The 20,268-nt window shown below is 51.1% G+C and overlaps 1 protein-coding gene across 1 annotated transcript; it reads right to left on the minus strand.

Annotated features, from left to right (window-relative positions):
• Positions 1-17: 17 nt before the first annotated feature.
• Nos3 (nitric oxide synthase 3) lies at positions 18-19,891 on the minus strand. The gene is made up of 26 exons (XM_051203041.1): positions 19,696-19,891; positions 17,903-18,005; positions 17,388-17,536; positions 17,098-17,260; positions 15,812-15,903; positions 15,592-15,733; positions 14,749-14,888; positions 14,477-14,651; positions 13,815-13,916; positions 13,014-13,208; positions 12,827-12,900; positions 12,530-12,674; positions 12,045-12,149; positions 7,501-7,568; positions 7,013-7,129; positions 6,730-6,904; positions 4,780-4,912; positions 4,592-4,670; positions 4,274-4,461; positions 3,601-3,773; positions 3,121-3,331; positions 2,957-3,044; positions 1,842-1,963; positions 977-1,125; positions 644-838; positions 18-560 (listed from the first exon to the last, which is right to left on the minus strand). Exons 1-26 carry the CDS (start codon positions 19,857-19,859, stop codon positions 399-401), a joined length of 3,609 nt encoding a protein of 1,202 aa, XP_051058998.1. The 5' UTR covers positions 19,860-19,891; the 3' UTR covers positions 18-398.
• Between the last annotated feature and the right edge of the window lie 377 nt (positions 19,892-20,268).

Raw genomic sequence — 20,268 nt, forward strand, 5'->3', positions numbered from 1 at the left:
CTCCTTTTCAATCACCGTAATCCACAAGATTTGGGTTGGGCATCTCATGATATCTGGCATGATCTTTTATGATAAATCTGCAATAAATACCGGAATGACTTAGACTTTAAAGGTAAGATACTCCAGAGAGGGATAAAGGGAGTCTACAGCCCATCAAAAGCATACCAAGAGGGCACCAGGATGTCCTTAATACCACCACAGCCAGAGGAACCTTCAAGATTTAGACGGAACCCCTCCCTGCCAGGTGAACTGGGGAGTCAAGAGAGCTCTTAAATCCGCAGTCTGGAGACTGATGCTGTAGGCATTCTCAAGAGAGGGTGGCAGACAATACTAGTCAGCCAGCGGAATGAACGGAGTGAGACAATCTCTCTCCGAGAACTGGAAGGGGAAGAAGATTGTCAAGAACCCGGGGTTTCTGGGCCAGGTGGGTCGAAGGACCAGGGCACCGCACCCCGCAGCTGTCGCTCCTGCAAGGAAAAGCTCTGGGTGCGTATGCGGCTTGTCACCTCCTGGGTGCGCAACGTGAGCCCGAAAATGTCCTCGTGGTAGCGTTGCTGATCCTGAGGAGAAGAAAAAAGCTCAGCGGACCAGAACCCTAAGAGGAGATGCCGACGCAGACATGCCCGGGCCCGCCCCTTCGCACCCGCAGCACGCCGATGACGTCACCGGCTTCATCCAGCTCCATGTCGCCCTCTGTCGCCAGAATTCGTTGCACCGTCTGCAGGACGCTGGTTGCCATAGTGACATCGCCGCAGACAAACATGTGTCCTTGCTCGAGGCACAACACGCGGTGAATCTCCGCGGCTAACTCTGTCCTCAGGAGGTCCTGGACGTAGGTCTGGGGGCGGGGCGAGTGGCAGACCTTGCTGTGAGTCCAGGCTGGGGCATATCCGAAGGGGCGTTGGGACTGGGGGTGGAGGTGGCTTGGGGATCACTAAACCTAGTCATACCATCTCTACAACCTGCCCCCTGGTACCTTAGGACTGCCAGGATCCCTGGAAAAGGCAGTGAGAATGTGTCCGAACACCCCGCGTTTCTGGGCATCCAGTACCTCGTCCCGGTAGAGATGGTCGAGTTGGGAGCATCGACAGCCAAATACCAAAGTCATGGGGGCGGGCTGCAGCCCTGTGAGCAACAAGACAGTTTGGGAGGTATCCTTCCTCTGGAGCAATCCTGGCAACACCACCTCTGGGCCACTCTTGCCTAGGGTGCCAGCCAGGCTTTTGGGTCGGAGCAACCATTTATCTTGGCTGTTCAGCTTCCAGGGTGCTTCCACCCAGACCCTGGTACACCTCTGATTTATAGAAGGAAACAGGCATTCAGGTAGAATGCCACTAGACCCTGCTCTATGGTCTGTGCCATGACCTTGTGTGACAGTCCAGGTCCCCTTCCTCACTCCAGGCCCAGCACCTTCCAACCATCGTTTCCCACACAACCTTTTTTGTTTTTTTGAGATAGGGTTTCTCTGTGTAGCTTTGGAGCCTGTCCTTTACACAACCTTCTTTTATTGATATCTCTGTGCCTGAACTGAGCACCTCATCAGTTTTTAGTTTGGATCGCCTTAGATGAGCTCTGGCATGGTTCCAAATCTACTTGGAGCTGTCTGCCTTCTGAATTCCTACCCTATCCCTCCATTCTTTACCCTCAGTGCACTTCAAAACCTATCATATGCAGAGGGGCTACCAGGAAGGCAAATAAACAGGACCCAGCCTTTTCCTCCCCTCCCCTGTCCCTTAAATGTGTCTCTTCACCTTTGGGTCCTAGTTTCTCATGTTCATTTCCTCCAGGCTCACTCCTTTCTTCCTTGGCTCCCTTCTGACTTCCAGGTGCCTCAGCCTTACCTTTGATCTCAATGTCATGCAATCGCTCCTGCCAGAATCCCCGGAAGGGTGCAATGCCAGTCCCTGGACCCACAAGGATGCAGGGCAAGTTGGGATCAGGAGGCAGCCGAAAGGAGGGAGCCCTAACCAGAGAGAATCCATTAAGCCCTCTTTTCTTCATCCATGACCTTATACACACCAACTAACTTTTGACTGTATTGACAGGAAAGCCTAAGGCCCAATGTCAAATTAAGGTTTTTTTTTTTTTTTTTTTTTTTTTTTTTTCTTTTTCCTTTCTTTTAGGCAGGATCTAACTATACAGTTCTGGCTTGTCTGGAGCTTGCTTTGTAGACAAGGTTGGCTTCAAACCCACAGAAATCTGCTTGCCTCTTCCTTCCAAGTGCTGGGATTAAAGGTGTGTAGTACCACTGTGCCTGACAGAAATCTAGTTTTTTTTTTTTTTTTTTTTTTTTTGAGATACGGTCTCTCAGTGTAGCGCTGACTGGCCCAGAACTCCCTCTGTAGATCAGGCTGGCCTCGGAACTCACAAAGATTCTCCTGCCTCTGCCTCTGCTGGGATTAAAGCCATGGGCCACTGCCTGGCTTGAAGTCTAGACTTTGTTTTTTCAAGACAGAGTTTCTGTGGCTTTGGAGACTGCCCTGGAACTAGCTCTTGTAGACCAGGCTGGTCTCAAACTCACAGAGACCTGTCTGCCTCTGCCTCTGGAGTGCTGGGACTAAAGCCATGCTTCACCACTGCACGGGGAAGTCTAGAACGGGGAAGTCTAGACTTTTAACATAGGCTGTAGCCAAGGATACAAGGAGGCATGCAGGGGCTATAGTTTCACAAAGCAGCAGGGCCCCTGGCTAATCCATGTTGTTTCTGATAGTTGATGTTTCTGGGGCAGGACTCTGCACCAAGTTATTGAGGCCCAAAGCTCAGCCATGGTTGTGAAGTGATGTTTTAATAGGCCCTCTATGCTTCCGAGCACCTAATTGCCAGCTAATCCTGTGTGACAGCCCTCTCCCCCATATTCCTCCCTGGTTCCTGTCATGAATGTAGCACTTTCTCATCCCTGCCTGGACACAAATGATCTCCTTCAGTTGCCCTTCCCTACCCCAGGGGCATCACTTACCCCCTGATGAAGCAGGGCACCAGGTCTCCTGCCTTGAGTTGGCTCAGCCATGTGGAACACACGCCATAGTGCAGAGGTCCCAGTCCATCTAAGGATTAGGAGAGGCCATTCAGAGGTCTGTCTTAGTCTTGCCAAGACCAGGCTCTTCCAGATCCCAGCCTCACCCTGGGTTCTGTATGCCAGCACAGCTACGGTGAGATGGATCTCTCCGGGGTGGGTGCTGGGTGCTGAGCTGACAGAGTAGTACCGGGGCTGGAGCAGGGGCAGCTGAGTGAGGATCAGAGCGGCAGGCAGTGGTACTGATGGGAACTGTTCCAGAACCTCCAGCAGTGTGGGGCAGCGGAACCACTTCCACTCTTCATAGTGCCGGGGGTCCTGGGGACAGGTATGCTGAGTTGAGGGCCCCACAGTCTTTCCCAGAGTGACTTTTATCCAGCTGAGCCTTCTTAGCATTCACCCATGCTCAGTTCAGGCCAACACACCCCACTTGAAGACCCAGAGCACCAGAGATGAATTGGTCAGCCTGGAGACAGGCCTTAAAGCACCAGTGCATATTGACCAGGAGAAGCAAGTCCGGAGGACCTGGTATGGACCAGGGATATCATCCTCTAGTCTAGCCCCTGTTCCCCACAGCATGGCCTCACCTGGCTGAGGGCCTCTAGCTCCTGCTGTTCACTGGACTCTTCTGCCAGGGTGCTGAGCAGTCGAAGGAGGCGAGGGCTTGGCGGGGAAGTGATGTCCAGGAAGAAGGTGAGGGCCTGGCGCAGTGTACATGGGGGCAGCCGTGGGTCCCTCACCCAGCCAGGGGGGGGTCCACCTGGGGATGATTCACAGGGAGCTCTGAGGGAGGGGACTACTGAGGCTGAGTGGCCTGAGCTGAAGTTCACTTTGTTCACTTTTGGGGGACTTTTACTGTGTCTTATTGGAAAACTTGCCCTTGAATGGTGGCACGTGCTTGCCTGTGCAGCCCTGGTATGTTTGGGAAGACCCTGGCTGAACTGGGTTGGTGTGATCTCCCCTGTCCCTAACCCCATCATGTTATCTTATTTCCAGGCACTGTTTTGGAAGTAGATAGGTTAGCCACAGAGAATTTAGATTGTGGGGAGGTGGTGGTTGTGGGAGGAGGCATTTAGGGTTCGTGGTGGGCTCTGGGAAAGGAACACATGCAACAAGGCCCCCCTGGCTGGAGTGGCAGCTAGGTCCAGGTAGTACCTAGGTATGAAGCTGGGTGGCAACCCTGTGAATGCTAAGCACCGTGGTACCCTGTGCCAGGGGATGCAGCAGGCCCTTACTGTGCACCCCAGCCCACAATCTTACCAGGGCTGCCCTTCTCCAGTTGCTCCACGGCCACAGGGTCTGTGGACGGCGGAGGGTCCTCCACTCTGCTTAGCAGTGCCTCCACTAGGCCAGGTCGGTTGGGTGGACACACACCTATGTGGTCCCCTGGCTGGTACTGCAGTCCCTCTTGGCCACCAGTGTCCAGACGCACCAGGATTGTGGCTCGGCTAGGAGTATGAAGGAGACAGTTATTGAGGTCAGAGAAGAGCAAGGAGGAAAGAAGGGTGTGGGAGGAGTGGTAGGTAGGTCAGGGTGGGGAGCGATAGAGAGGAGAGTGGGGTGAGCTGAATCCCTCACGTGGATTTGCTGCTCTGTAGGTTTTCCACAGAGAGTACTGTAGCCTGGAACATCTTCCGCCTGTGCACGTGGGTCAGCCCTAGGGAGCAAGAGGGCCAAGGAGCCTGAACAGGTGAGTGGGCCCTGGCCTGTGAGCGAGAATCCTAGGAACCCCCACTCTCAAGGTCAGGTTGAGGTTAGGGTTGTACCTGGTAGTAACTGCAGGCTCTCAGCCTGGGTACTCAGCCGGTACCTCTGGCGCTTCCAGCTGCGTTTGGGGCTGAAGATGTCTCGGGCAGCAGCCTTGGCATCTTCTCCCACACAGAAGGTCTCACAGGCAGCCTGAGGGACCAGTAGGTGAGGACCTAAGGCTGCTTGCCACCGGGGAGCCTCAGTGGGGGAGGTAGGGCTGGGCCTGAAAGCTGTCTAGCATTCTCCTTTCATTTCAGTCAGGGCAGCCGCCGCCGAGGCACCTTATTTTTTAGCTCGTTTGGCCACTGTCATGCTGACTTGTCACACCTGCTCGTCTGAGGAGGACTGGTCGCATGCCCCTGGGAGCACACTGTTAGTCATAATATAGTAGCTCCATGAAGGCAGCTATGAACTCAGATCTGAGTTTGGATTCTCTCGGTACCTAACCTCTCCTGTGTCCCAGTTTCTCATTTGACCCCTCATTAGGTTCCAGAAAAGGGTAAATAACATATTTCCATTTTTAGAGGCAGTTTTCTTTTCTTTTTTGAGACAGGGTTTCTCTGTGGCTTTGGAACTTATCCTGGAACTTCCTGTGTAGACCAGGTTGACCTCAAACTCACAGAGATCAGCATACCTCTGCCTCCTGAGTGCTGGGATTAAAGGCATGCACCACCACCACCTGATGAGGCAGGATCTTTTGTAGGCTAGGCTGCCTTCTAACTTGCTATGTAAAAAAGGTGGCCTTGAACTTCTGATCCTCTTGCCTTCACTTCTCAAGTGCTGGGCTTACAGGAGTGTGCTGACACACTTGGTTTTGTAGTGCCAAGGGTTGAACCTAGGGCTTAGTGCATGCTGGGTAAGCACTTTGCCTCTTTAGCAAAGCCCTTAGCAGACGGCCAGCATTGTCTTGTTGTAGGAGGTGTAGGGAGCCTGCTGTCTGCTTCTGGTCAGGGATAGGTGGACTAGCAGCTTGCTGTTCCAGCCTTGAGATCCAGCGCTCCCTGTGATGGTCTGGGTCCTCTCTCTAGGCTGTTACTGTTTCTTTTCTAGTGTGTACAGCCTTATATCTCTTCCTTCCTCCTCTGGTCCTCTCCCTTCCTTCCAATCCCCACTGTTACCATCCCAGTGAGCCCGTCTTTCTGTTCCTCTGAGGATGCTTTCATTTGTCTGCTTCATCACAATTATAAAACTTCATGTGTGGGCTCACTCTGCTTAGAAACTTTCATCATCTTTGTTTGCCTATCTATATTCTCTGGCTCTTATTTTCTATTTCTGTTTCTCAATCTTGACCTTCCAAACAAACCCTCTGGTTCCCCCACCTCCAAAGAAGGCCCTCTTTTTTTTTTTTTTGCTTTGGGTTCAGACTAGCTAAAACTGAGTCCCAAATGGATGGACAGATGTGGGGGCTCCCTCACTGAGTGAGAAGTATCAGTGTGAGAAAGATGCTCTGAGGAAATCCCTGGGGTGCTTCTGTGTCCAGAACCAGCCCTCCAGGCCAGGCACCAGGGTTGGTCTCCAACTCCCTAGAGTTCCTACTGGCCTCAGCTTCAGCCCTGACCTCTGACTGAGCCTCTTGCCCTGTCTTTCTTCGTCCATCTTGCCTGCCTTGAGTAGGGGTCCTGGTACCCTGAACGTATTCCTTTGTGTACCCACTCTTGGGCCCAGCTTCTGGCTGTCTGAGGAGCCCTTCTGTAGGCCCTGCCCATTTGTTTTTGCTGTGTTTCTAGCTTGGTGTGGCATCACTATTGGTAAGACTATTGTCCACTATGTGGGCTGATCCCAGAAGGGCTGGCTATGGAGTGGAAAAATGAAGGCGAAGTTGGAAAGGAACAAGGCAGGGCCTGAGAACCAGGTTATGAAGTCTGTGAACAGGTTTCAACTACAAGAGCCTGGAGAAAGCATTTCAGGTCAGTCTGAGTCAGACACAGGGCTGACCAGGGTCTAATACAGGGCACCGGGGAGCTCACCTGGAAGGCTGCTTGGGCCCAGCCTCGGAAAGCCTCCTCCTGGCCGCAGAGCTCATCACCTTGGCCCAGCTGCAATAGCCGTTCCCCACCCAGCTCCTCCAGCCTTGTGTCCACTGCCCGAGCAAAGGCACAGAAGTGGGGGTATGCTCGGGAGCCCAGCCCAAACACACAGAACCTGTGGTACAGGGAACTGTTGTTGAAGCCGAGTGAAGCCGGGTGCCAGCCCACGTCTACCCAGGTGGCTTCTCTTTCCCATTCACCCTCTTTAGTGAGGACCCCCAACCTGAGGGTGCCCAAGGCCCCTGCGCTGTCGGTGTTACTAGACTCCTTTCTCTTGCGCCGCCAAGAGGATACCAGTGGATCTGAGCAGGAGACGCTGTTGAACCGGATTTTGTAACTCCTGGCAAGAGAGAATAAAGACAGGGTGTCACAAGGAACTGGAAACATAGCTCAGTTTCAGCCAGGGAATAGTTTGGGGATTCCTACTCCTGGAGGGAGAAGGGTTGAAACACAACCTTGAGGTAGTGGTGGAGGGCTCTGCTGTGCCTCTCCTCCTTCTGGAAGATACTTCAGGAATGTAGGGGAGTCATAGGCCTGGAAGTGATCAGGTCCCCAGTGAGGGAGGGCCCTTGGGGCTGCACTGGTGTCCAGGCCTCATGCTATCTGTTCTCCAGCTTGTTGGGAAATACTTGAGAGATCAGGGTAAGCCTCCTGAGACCTGTGCTTTAGTGTCTCCAGTGTCTCTCACTCTGTTTTCCCACTTTCACTCACTTGTGCTGCTCAGGCCGAGGGGAGCTGTTGTAGGGGCCTGACATCTCCATCAATGCTGCTGCGAAGCTCTGCACGGGAAGTGTTTGCATCACAGTTAGTTTTAGTATTACTATATAGGAACTTAAAACCAGGCTGCTGGCCCTTCTTATTCTTTATTAGTAACTTGTCTTGAAAAGTCAAAAGCTTGACTTTTAAAAAAACTGCACTATAGGGGTGTATAAAGTAAAAGAAAAAGCTTAACCTTATTTTCCCTGTGAGTGCGTGTGTGTCTGTGTGTCTCTCTGTGTGTCTCTGTGTGTGTTTCTCTGTGTGTATGTGTGTGTGTGCTACTGATAGGTGGACACTTCTTAGCCCTATGTCATTAAATATGCATACTTTGGCTCACAGTAGGGTTACATCCCAACACATCCACTGTAAGCATGCAGCATGCCCTTCACCCCTCTCTCTCACATCTAAACTCATCAAGAAATCACACTAGAGTGTTGTTGTTTCCCCTGCAATTGATTGGCTAACTGGGATCTGCCCAGCAACCCAAACATAGTATCCCATTCCAAGTCTCTTTTCTGGGCAAAGACCCAAGTTCAGGATTCCCTCCCTCCCTCCCTCTCTCCCTCCCCCTCTCCCTTCCTTCCTTCCTTTTTTCATGACAGGGTTTCTCTATGCAGTCCTGACTGTCTTGGAACTATCTTTGTAGACCAGGGTCTTCTCAAACTCTCAGAGATCCCTCTGCTCTGCCTCCCAAATGCCAGGATTAAAGGTGTGCGCCACCACCAGTACCCAATGAAATACTTTCTAATGAACTCATATTGCTTTCCCATTGTCATAAAGTAAAAAGTCACATTTGAAACACACACTGCATTGGGGACTTATAGTATACATTGGTACTTATATGGGTGCATATAGTTTTTTTTTTTTTATGAAACTATGTAATTCTTGCTTGTTTTTTATCAGTAACCTATTATGGACATCCTTCTAAGCCAATACCTTAAGCTTGGCCTCATTATCTTTTCTGAGATTTATTCTGTTTTATGCATATAAGTGTTTTGCCTGCATGTATGTTTGTCCACCATGTGCATGCCTGGTATCCATGGAGGCAAGAAGAGGGTGTCAAATCCCCTGGAACTGGAGTTACAGATGGATGGGAGCCATCATGTGGGTTCTAGTAATCAAACCCCTGGAAGAGCAGTTGGTGCTCTCAGTGGCTTAGACATCTCTCCAGCCCCTTGACCTCTTCTTTATGGTGGCTACATCCTATTCCCACGTTTCCCTATGACTGAAGGACATTGGGTAGTCTATGAACAGTTCTCCAACATCCTCACACACCATGCATCTTTGTATGGCTCAGTCAGGTGGTCTTTAGAGGTGGGGTGGCTGAATGAAGGGCTTTAAAAACTGAATGGACATGCCAGGTGTAGTGGTGCATGCTTCTAATTCCAGCAGGTAGATCTGTATTAGTTTGGTACCAGTCTGGTCTACATAGTGAGACCCTACTTCAAGGCTCACCAGGTTAAGATGCTTGCTGCTCTCTCCTTCTACCTAAAAGTGGAAGGAGAGAACCAACTCCATAAAGGTCCTCTGACCTCCACATGATGTGACAATGTACGCACACATGTACACACTAATAGTCAATTTTTGGTGGGGTGGTCAAGTCCTACTTGAGTGGCAGAGAGAAGGCAGCTCATTCTTGTTCACAAGTGGTCATGAGTAGCCCGCAGGACTTTAGCCAGTTTGGGAATGGACAGAGCTTTAGGGCCTGATGCAGTGTCCTGTCTCCAGGGGGATTATTTAAGTGGGCCACCTCAGAAAGCTGTTTCACATTTTGGTGCCACCATGGGAACAAGTTAGAAATTACACAAAACACAGCTTCTAAATACTAACTATAGATCAGCTGGGTGATATTTCTGTGGGGTTACTGTAGTCAGCACATGAAACTTGAACTTCAGTTTTCTTTCTTCCTTCCTTCCTTCCTTCCTTCCTTCCCCTCCCTCCCTCCCTCCCTCCCTCTTTCTTTTTTTTTTATTTTTGATACAGGATCTCATGTATCCCAGGTTAGATTCTAATTTGCACTATAGCTATAGATGACTTTGAACTTCTAATCCTCCTGCCTCCAACTCCTGAGTGCTGATATTACATATGTGCCACCATACCTGATGAATGGCGGTGCCAGGGTTCAAACCCATGGCCTTGAATATGCTAGTCAAGTCCCTACCAATTGTCCTACATCCCCAGCCTTGAACTCAGTTTGTGAATGACTTAGAGTTACATACAGCCATGTAGGTTTTTGCAAACAGGACACGTATTTGATCAGCATCCCTTATGGAATATTGCCAGTACCCTGCAGTCACCTTTGTGCCTCATACTATTCTCCTGATCGAACAAACCTCTGGGTTAGACTTGCCTGGTTTTGAACTTCAGACAAAGGATTCTACCATGTGTATTTACTGCCTGTTTAATTTTTCATCTGTATTTTACGTTGTATTTGTTCACACTGCTGTATCGCATGTAAGGTTATCACTGTTTATCCAATCTATTTTTGATTGACACTTGAATGTTTCCAGGGTTGGTGTTATGAGCAAATGCTGCTATAAATATTCTTGTTCATATCTTTGGTGTATATACTCTGTTTTCTGTGAGACATGTTCCTGCATTTCTTCCTTTAAAAAATTTGGGGGTGAAATTGAAATGCTCACATCTCAAAAGTGTGGTGCTCAATCTGGCCACTTGACAGAAAAAAAAAAAAAAACCCAACAAAACAAAATAAAAATGTTAAACTTACATCTTCCCTATGACCCAATAATTCCACTCCTGGGTATTTATCCAAGAGAAACAAAAACACAAGCCCACAAAAGCCTGCTACAAGAATGTTCTTAACAGTTTTATTCATAATAACCCCAAGCTGGAAGCTATCCAAGTGTCTATCAACAGAAGAATGGATAAATAAGCCAGGACTGTTCACACAGGGAACACCACTCAGCAGGGGAAGAAAGTACTGATCTGTGGACAGGGACAAACCTCCAAAACAGACAGAGTGACTTAACACTTGTACTTCTGAAACCCATCTGTCTATCGCGACAGGAGACTAACTTGGAGAAACCACTGAGGCTTTCTAAGCTGATGAAAGCTGTGTCTTAATAGGATTGTGGGTCACACACACCACTTTTTGATAAATCATGATGCCACTCATGGCTTGGTGTTTATCCCTCCAGTCTTGTGTTAATGAGATTTGGAGGTCAGACTTGTGGAGAGGTCAGAGTTGAAAGGGCTCTGCCTTCATGAGAGGTTTCATCCACTCGTGGATTAATGGATGGATGGGCTGTATTGAGAAGCCCTGCTACAAAAGTGGCCTTCTCTGGAGTGTTCCCACTGTCTCATTGTGTGATACATTCTGCATGTCATAATACACAGGGTGGTCCCTCCAGATGCTGAGTAGATGCTGAGACAGGTGTTTGGGTTTGTTTGTTTGTTTTAAAATTTTTATTGCTTTTATTTTAGCCTGTGTGTATGACATGCATGCAATGGGATGCATATAGAGATCAGAGGACAATTTGCAGGAGTTGGTTTTGTCTTATTATTTGGGTCTTAAGGATGAGACTCAGGGCCTCAGGCATGGCAGCCAGTGCCTTTACCTGCTGAGCCATCCATCTCATTTCACCTGGTTCAGTTTTTATTTGTTTGTTTGTTTATTGTTGTTGAGACAGGGCCTCATTATGTAGATAAGGCTAGCCTGAGCTCTACCTGCCTCTGCCTCCCTAGTACTGGGATTAAAGACATTCCTGTTTTGGGTCTCCTGTAGCTCAGACTAACGTTAAATTCACTTTAGCTGTAGATAACCTGGAACTCTGGATCTTGCTGCCTGTGCTATGATTAAGTATGATACCACACCTGACTCATGGTGTTTCGTTTGTTTTAAACAGACAAACATCACAATTAAGGAAAGGGCTTTTGTGAGAATCCAAGCTTTGCTGTGGGGAATTTAACTTTGGATTCTAGAGGAGGAACACAGCACTCCCAAGGGATCTGACATCTGAAACTGGAGCAGATGATCAGGTAGAAATGCATCAAACCTAGAGTACAGAGCACACTACGGGAAGCTAATGGTTATCCATAAGGCATCTGATGACCTCAGATTTTGTTTAAGACAAATTGAGCAAACAAAGCTATTTAATCTTTGCTGGCACCCAGAGAATGTGCATGCTTCTTTTCAGAAAAAGGAAAGGGAAAGTTGGAATACTGAAGTGAGCAGGGGATCCTGTTTTTCTCATTTGTCAAGACCTGGAGACACTGCAGTCAGCCAGGAAGTGCCTTCCCATATGAAAGAGTTGCACTGATGATAGATGGCTGGGGACAGGAGTCAAGGTTCCAGCAGCCAGTTCACATTCCCACCAGGAAGTGGGGCTACTTCAGCGTATTCATTTTCCATTCTGGTGTGTGTGTGTGTGTGTGGGGGGGGGGGTGTGTGTGCGCGTGTGTGCGCGCGCGCGCCTGCCTGTGTGACTGTTCCTGTTTTAAGCCTTTTCTCATTTTCTCCATCCTGAAAGCCTTACCTCTCCATTCTCCGGGGGATCCCCATTCCCAAATGTGCTGGTCACCACCAACACCAGCGCCTCATGCTCAAGGGACACCACGTCATACTCATCCATGCACAGGACCTGTGGTGAGGAGAAGATGGACTTGGGACTTGTCTTTTTGTTGCCCCTGTCCTCACTTAGTTGGCCTTGGGAAAACAAGGCCTAATTGAATCCTGAATCCTTGTAGATTTTAGCTTTCTTTGTGAAGCCAGACTTTTATTTTTTGAGACAAGGTCTCATGTAGCCCAGGTTAGCCTTGAGCTTACTATGTAGTCAAGGATGACCTTGAACCCTTCATCCTCTTGACTGTACTTCCCAAGTGCTAGGGTTGCAGGGATGCATCACCATGCTGTACTTGACATGAACCCTTACTTTTAACCCTCTTGTCTTCTAGGCACCTCTGAAGAGGTAGAGAGACTCTTTCCTCCTTCCATCCCCTACCTCTCAGGCCTCAGTCCTACCCGGGGATCAAACGCCTTCCGGAAGAGTCTCCCCAGCTGCTGTGCATAGCTCTGGGCCCGGCCAGTCTCAGAACCATACAGAATAGTCGCCTTCACACGCTTCGCCATCACAGTGCCCATGAGTGAGGCAGAGATCTTCACTGCACTGTAGGCAAGGGTGGGGTGAGGGCATCCTATGTGCATAGAGGTCAGACCTCCCAGGTAGGGGTCCAGACCTCCTCACAGCAGTGTGAGGTTCCCACTATTGGGCGTGTTCCCCTAAAGTATGGGGAAGGGATGTAGCCCCAGGGTACTCACTTGGCCACTTCCTTAAAGGTCTTCTTCCTGGTGATACCAGTGCCCTTTGCTCCACTTCCCTTCCAGGGGTCAGGCTGCAGACAAGTGATTGGGTGGGGAGGGGAGGGTCATAGAAGACAAAAGTTAGCAGTTCTTGTGGGCTGCCGAGAGCTGTGCTAGGTGGGCAGGAGCCAGTCAGGTTGAGTACCTGGTAGCGGAAGGCAGGGGACAGGAAATAGTTGACCATTTCTTGATGGAAGACAGGAGTGAGGCTGCCTGAGATGGGGGGCACGATCCAGGCCCAATCAGCAGGGCAGCCTCCCCTGGCCTTCTGCTCATTCTCCAAGTGCTTCATGAAGGAGGCTGTGGCAGCATGGTGGTCCACAATGGTCACTTTGGCCAGCTGAGGTAGGGGTAGGAAGAGGCTGGACTCAGAAATGCCCTAAAGATTCCGCCTTTTCTTTCTCTACCACTGTCAACCCAGCCTATTCTGTGCCTCGGGTCACTGCAAATGACATTTTACAAATGTCCCCATGAATCTCCTGCAGATTGCATAGTCATGCTCCGAGTATAAGCAGTGAGAACAGCTCTGATTTCCAGTGTCCTGTGTCTTGCCACCAGTACTGGGGACAGAGACAGACCTGGGCCTCACACTCTACCCCTGTGCCACACCCTCAGGTCCTTTCTTAACCCTTTCAAACTCCACAGAGGTATTCACCAGGCGTTGGTTTCCTTACCCCCTCCACTGTATTATGACATTCATATACCTAGCATGATTTCTATCCTAGTATTAGAGATTCTAGATGCCAATGGGTCCCACAGTGTGCCCTGAGACAAGTTACCAAGCAAGGTTCCTAGCAGGCACTTGGGTGACACACTGTAGTACTCGGGCAGGTGCCTGTGTGTTCAATGCTGCAGGCACAATGTGCTCCATGATATACGGGCGATAGCACATCTCCACCCTGCTCAGTTGCTGTGTCCCCCTAACCTCACTGCTGGGCCTGTGTACCTGGTAGCTGTGCAGTACAGCCACGTTAATTTCCACAGCTGCCTTGTCTTTCCACAGTGACGAGGTTGTCCTGGTGTCTAGATCCATGCACACAGCCACATCCTGGGACAAGTTGAACAGCAGGCATGGATAGGAAGAGGGGGTGAGAGGGACAGTGGACTGAGTCAGGGGTTTGCCCACAAAGGTACTATGGAGCAGAGAAAGCAAGTTTCTTCTCAGTCCTGGCCCTTCATTTCTTATCTATGAAATGGGCATAAACCTTATCTGAGACAAGGTCCCCTTTGAGCCATGCACGGTGGTCAAGTCTATGCGTCCCGCTCTCAGGTTGCTGAGGTAGGAGGAGTACCATGAGATCAGGGCCAGCCTGGAAACACATACACCAGACACGCCCAGGTGCACGCGCACACACATGCACGCACGCGCACACACATGCACACACGCACACACATGCACGCACATACACGCACACACATACACACACGCACACACACACACTCCCTCACTTACAGTGTTCTTTCTTCCCATCCCAGCTTTTCTGGCTTCAGAGCTCATGCACATCCTTGGACCTGACTCAGCTCATATTTCCCCATGGCCAGCACTCATCAGGGTAGGGGTGGGGGTGGCATACAGCTTCATGTCCCTTTTACTCAGCATCCCCTCACCTCAAGAATATTGTAGCGGTGAGGGTCACACAGGTCCCTCATGCCAATCTCTGAGCTCATGTACCAGCCGCTGAAAGGGGCAGCAGGGAACTCCAGGCCCCCAATTTCCAGCAGCATGTTGGACACAGCTGGGAGGGCATACCAACGCAGGCCAAGGGCAGCAAACCACTCTAGCCTATGGGTATTGGGTTCAAATTAGCCTTTGGGTAGAGTTGCCGGGTGCCCCTCACAGTCCCTCCTCAAAGGACTCTGGGTAGCCCCTTCATGCTCACGTGGGGTGCTCCAGAGGCACCTCGAGGACCAGCTCTGGAGGCAGAGTGAAGAGTTCTGGGGGCTCATCAGGGGCCTGGAGTAGCAGAGGTAGCACATCAAAACGGCCATTTCCTGGGGCCCAGCCATGTTGGATACAGAGCTGTGGAAAGCAGGCAGAGGCGAGTTCAAGAGGACCCTTACCACTAACCATTCCCCATTTTTTACCTCAGGGACACCTCAGTAGCCGGGTCTCTATACCCACTGGAGGACCCCGTTCTTCTGTGCCTTGAACTCCTGACCCTCTTGCTTCAACCTCTCAAGTCAAGAATTATAGGTATTCACCACCATGCCTGGCTTCCCATCTTACAGCCCAAGGAAGGTCCCTTCTTCCTGCTCACTGACTTCTTCTCTGCATTCCCATGCTATTCCATGACTTCCCTATCCTTGCAAGCCTTGGTGCCCACTTGTGATGGCTACTCTTGGTTGTCAACTTGACATGCCTGGGAAGAGGAAACTTCAACTGAGGAATTGCCTCTATCACCAGATGGGCCTGTGGCCATGTCTATGTGGGGCTTTTGTTGATTGCTAATTGATGTAGGGGGCCCAACCCACTGTTGCCAGGGCTATCCCTTGGTAACTAGGCCTGAGGTATATATAGAAGTAGCCGAGAAAGCCAGTTAACAGCATTCCTCCATGGCCTTTCCAGGTTCCTGCCCCCAGTTTCCTATCTTGAGTTCCTGCCCTGGCTTCCTTCAGTAATGGAGTATGACCTATGAATTGTAAGACGAAAGAAACCCTTTCCTCTCCAAATTACTTCTGGTCAATGTTTTATCACAGCAATAGAAAGCAAAGTAGTACACCACCTCTGTGATCTCCACGTTGGCAGGGTCCCCTCGCACAGAGCCATCCTGCTGCCTATAGCCTGCATAGCGCACCAGCTGGCTGTTCCAGATCCGGAAGTCTCCCCTGCCAGGGCAGCGCTGAGGGAACACTGTGATGGCTGAACTGACATGGGGATGAAGCTGGTTAGAGCCCCTTTACTGCTTCCCAGGGTGAGCTTGGGCCTGGGGTGGGGTCACTCACCGAAGATTGCCTCGGTTTGTTGCATACTTAATATGGTTGCAGATGTAGGTGAACATTTCCTGTGCGGTCCTGCAGTCCCGGGCATCAAATACCTGGGCCCAGAGGGGATTGGCCAAGGATGTAGGAAACAGGTGAGGTTTTGAGTGGCTGCTCCAGAGGAGTGCTGGCATGGGTCTTGCTGGGAAGGAGGTGGGGCCTGGAGGAGCTATCCACTGCCCTGCTGACCCTCCTCTGCCTGACAGCCCCTCCTGCCCAGCACAGCTTGATTTTCCCAAGGCACATCTCCCCATTCCCCTCAGGACAGACTTGAAAATCAGCACAGAGGGGCACCTGCTCACTGCTGAGTGGGTGCCTGGGGAAAGTTCCTAATTGATAGGGAACCCACGTAGGGAGGGGTATTGGTTGCTCATTGGCCAGAGTGCTCATGCCAAGGAAGGTAACCATCCAGATCCCTTAAGTCAGCAGTAATGGGAAGAGGTGGCTGTATTAGATGGTTCTAGTGACCCTATCAATGGCATCCTGATACTAGGAGAAGGCTGGGAGCACCTACCCTGCCTGAGGGAGGAGGAAACTTGTAACAGGATAGAGGGTGGCAGTAGTTGACCAGTGGTGTAAGGGAGTCCCTGCTGGGACTGGAGCCTTATGGAAGCCTGATGGGTTCAAAGTTGAACCCTTTGAACCACTTAAAGGGTTGGGCAAGTCATAGACAGGTTGTTCTTATTTTATTGGAGATGCCTTTGGCATCACTGAGCATGTGGCTTTCTTCCACATTCTTTAGCAGCCACTTACAGCTTAGGAGGCCAAGGTCATGGATTTAGTTCCCCTGTAGGTCCCTGGCTTCTCTTAGTGCTGAGGCTGTTCCAGTAACCTCGGCTGGTTCTGTGGTGTGTACTGGTGTGAAGGAGGGTGTGGAAATGGTGCTACAGGGGACCTCAGGGGAGGTGGGTACGAGGTGAAGGCCTCCAGGAGAAGCAAGTTAGCTTTCCAGAAACATTCTTATTCCTCTCTAACAGCTGTGCTCATGACTCAGTGATCCTCAATGCTTTGCTTTGCTTTGGCCACGGCCCGTGGGGCTTGAGCACCATGGGTTACTCAGTAGGCTGAGGACTATCCAGTAATATAAAGGCAGGAGCTGGTCCCCTTAGCTTTTGTCTCAAGAGGCAATGGTCAGGGATCCTTCTACTGCCTGGCAGCCACCCCTCAGGGAAACCTCAGGAGCTTCCTGCATCTCTCCTCTCCATTCAGTCCCCTGGTACCCATTCCGGGCCATTGCCAGCTGGTTATACCTGGAGCTTTCCCCACTGGATCCGGCCCACACAGCGGGGAGCGTTGCGCCAGGCCTGCTTGGCCCCAAATACTAGCTCACTCTCCCGGAGCTGGTAGGTGCCTGCAGCTGCCACCTGAGCTTCCACCTCCTGCAGTCGCTGTTCATGAGCCTGGGAGCCACTCCTGGGGGTGGGGGTGGGGCACAAGCGTTGGTGTCAGGGGAGTGGAAGAGATGGGGACTCAGCTGTGAGTGGGGATCCGGTGGTTTCTCAGCTCAGTGGTGGGGTGCTCCAATGCAGGAGAAACCCACCTTTTGATGGAATTGTAGTACTGATTGATGAAGTCCCGGGCCTGACCCAGTAGCTGCTCAGTGGGTGAAGGGCTCTGGGTAGGCCTGCTCTGTAACTTCCTTGGAAATACCAGTGATCCCAAGCATCGTCTTGGAGTACAGGGCCCATCCTGAGCCAGAGGAACAGAGAACACAAAGGCCAGGATCAGGTCAGAGTGCGGGACGAGCTGTGCTTGGCAAGGGCTGAGGTAGATGCCGAGCAGAGGAAGGGAAGTTTGGGAAAGCGTGGATTAGAGCTAAGACTGGAATAGGGCAAGGCCAGATTGGCTTAGGGAAGCACTTGGGGCTCAGGGTCAAAGGGTTGCTGAAACCCTTGCAATGTCCTTTGACACTTCTAGTCCTTTCCAGTTTTTACTACTTATAGACAAGTCCAAGTCTGTACAAAGTGGATCTTCCTCATCTGGGTCCCCACCCGGGACCAGGCCTCCACCAACTCCTATCCCAGCCCTAGAAACATGAGTAGGGCCTGTCCTTACCTGCTGAGCCTGGGCACTGAGGGTGTCATAGGTGATGCTGCCCACTTCCCAGTTCTTTACTCGAGGAAACTTGGGTCCCTCTGGAGGTCGGGTCAGTGGGGGGCTGTTGGGAACCAGGGATGCATAGAGTCATGGGAGAGAAGCTTATGTCTTTTAGGCCTCCCAGTGGAGCATTATACAGTATCAATAACCCCACAGGATTGTTGCCCACCAACTGCTTCCTAATATTTTGTTAGCTCTCACAATAGCCTTGGGAGGTGGGTAGTGCCTCTGTGCCCCTTCTTACAAAGGCAGCGAAGCTTAGATAAATGAACTCTCTACCCTGAGAGTACACAAAAGGAAGCTGTCCTCTGAGCCACTATCTGGTTCCCAGTGCTTAGCCACCCCTGGCCAATCTGGAGGCCTGCAGTGCTGGCCCAGACTGGTCCTCACTCCATGCGTAGTGCCTATTTTGTCGTCTCTACACCTGAACTTGTTTTAGTATGAATGTATTTCCTAGCTTTATGAGTTGGAAGTCTGGATCCCAGTGAATCAGTGTTGAGAAGTTAGTGATTTGGGAGGCGAGTATAGAGGTACAGACTCCTGCACCGACAGATTGACCACTGAATTCCAGTGGGGTGCCCTTGTCATAAACAAATAAATAAATAATTCTTTGTCCTGCTTGCTTGGTTTAGGTGCTCACCATGGGATGCCCTTCCTACCTGAGATGCCACGTGAGGTCCTCAGCGGAGCACGTGCCTGTGTCATGCTCATAGATGTCTAGTTATGTCCACGAGTGACATAACTTCTTGTACGTGCACACGCAGGCGTGTGTGTGTGTGTGTGTGTGGTGGTGGGGTTGTTGAGACAGGTTTGACTGGCCTCAAACTACATAGCTGAGGATGGCCTAGGGTTTCTGATCCTCCTGTTTCCACTTCCCAGCTGCTGTGATTATAGCCATCCTCCACCATGCGGCTCCTAACCCTCCATTCCTATTTTAAGGATTATAGTATTTTGGCAACTGTTGGACTAGGCGCAGGCCCTGCTTGAGGGGCTTGAGTGGAGCGAAGCCCCCACAGGAGTCTATGCTCTGATTTTGCTCCCTCTCACACCCTCTTGACAGCAGCCATCGTGTGAAGGGAAGCCTCAGAAGCCTTATCACTTCCTCCCAGGACGGCCTGCCTGCGCAGGAGGAAGGGAGGGACTTGGGGCCCTGGTGTCCCTGAGCTACAGCACCAGACCCCCAGGCTTGGCCGGAGCTGCTTGGCCTGGCACCCCACTGAGTGTTTTTGGTCTTTCTTCTCATCAAGGATCTCAGGCCCAGGAGATCCTTTGAAGGCTAGGGCTACAGGATTGTTTGTGGTGAAGGGCTGTGAGGACAGACTCCAAGTGTTTGGAGCTCAGGTCTGTGAAACTTCACTCTTAGAAGGCCCCTCCCCTGCTCCTGTCTTCTCCAGTTAAGGGGCCATCACTACTGTTTGTTGAAGGCTTTCTATGGACTAGTAAGTACTGCCAAGCCCACATTTTATTCACACAGAGGCTCAGAGAGGCTAAGTAACTTGTTTGAGATCAAACAGCTTTTGACAGAGGAGCCCTTTTAAACTCTGGCTCAGTTCTGTAGCAGGGCCCCTTATTTCTCACTTGTACCTACTACCTGCTGGCTGTGTCATGCCGCCTCATCCTGTCCTGTTCACACTAGCAGCTTTTTGCTCAGGTAGCCTGGTCCTTCTGGCTCCTCCCAGCCCTAGGCTTCCATCCTCCATACAACCCCTTTACTCACAGACCTTACCTGCTCATAGCCATATGGCTCTCACCTGTGGTTTGGTGCTGGTTGGGCTGGGGTTGGGGATGCTGGTGCCTGGCTAGGCTCTGGTGCTGGAGGGGCTGGGCCCTGCTTGCTGCATAGCCCTAGGTCCAGCCCAAGCCCTAGGCCACAGGGAGGTCCAGGCTCCTGGCCCACACTCTTCAAGTTGCCCATGCCAGCTGCACCTTGACTCTGCTGGCCGTTCAGCAGAGTTCTGGCCTTTTCCTTAGGAAGCAGGGAGGGGGTGGTGGGAGGGGGCTCTCAGATGCTGGCCCTCGCCCCGCCCCTGTCCCACACACAATGGGACAGGAACAAGGCTGGCGGGGAGGCTCTAAAACCTCGGCTTCATGCCCGCTGGCCCAGAGGGTGGGGGGCCGGACGCCTGGGTTCCGCCTTGAGGGCTAGAACTGATAAGTGGGAACCCAGGTGTCCATTAGAAAGGCCTGGGACCGAGTGAGTGTAGGAAGCTGGGAATTGAGTGTAGGAGCTGGTCTTAGGGAAATGGTGGGCTGGAGTTATTAGAGGGTGGGAAAGATGCTTTGGTGGTGTTAGGACACAGGAGAGGACTTCAAGCACTGGGTCA

This window comes from Phodopus roborovskii, unplaced genomic scaffold (assembly GCF_943737965.1).
Source record: "Phodopus roborovskii unplaced genomic scaffold, PHOROB, whole genome shotgun sequence".
NCBI classification, from domain to species: domain Eukaryota; kingdom Metazoa; phylum Chordata; class Mammalia; order Rodentia; family Cricetidae; genus Phodopus; species Phodopus roborovskii.

Excerpts from the sequence above, each read along its gene's own strand:
- Nos3 (XM_051203041.1), bottom strand. The coding sequence starts at position 19,859 with ATGGGCAACTTGAAGAGTGTGGGCCAGGAGCCTGGACCTCCCTGTGGC. Across the intron at positions 13,917-14,476 it reads ACCGCTACAATATTCTTGAG|GATGTGGCTGTGTGCATGGA; the intron begins GTGAGGGGATGC and ends AACTTGTCCCAG. Across the intron at positions 4,671-4,779 it reads GAGCCTGCAGTTACTACCAG|GGCTGACCCACGTGCACAGG; the intron begins GTACAACCCTAA and ends CTTGCTCCCTAG.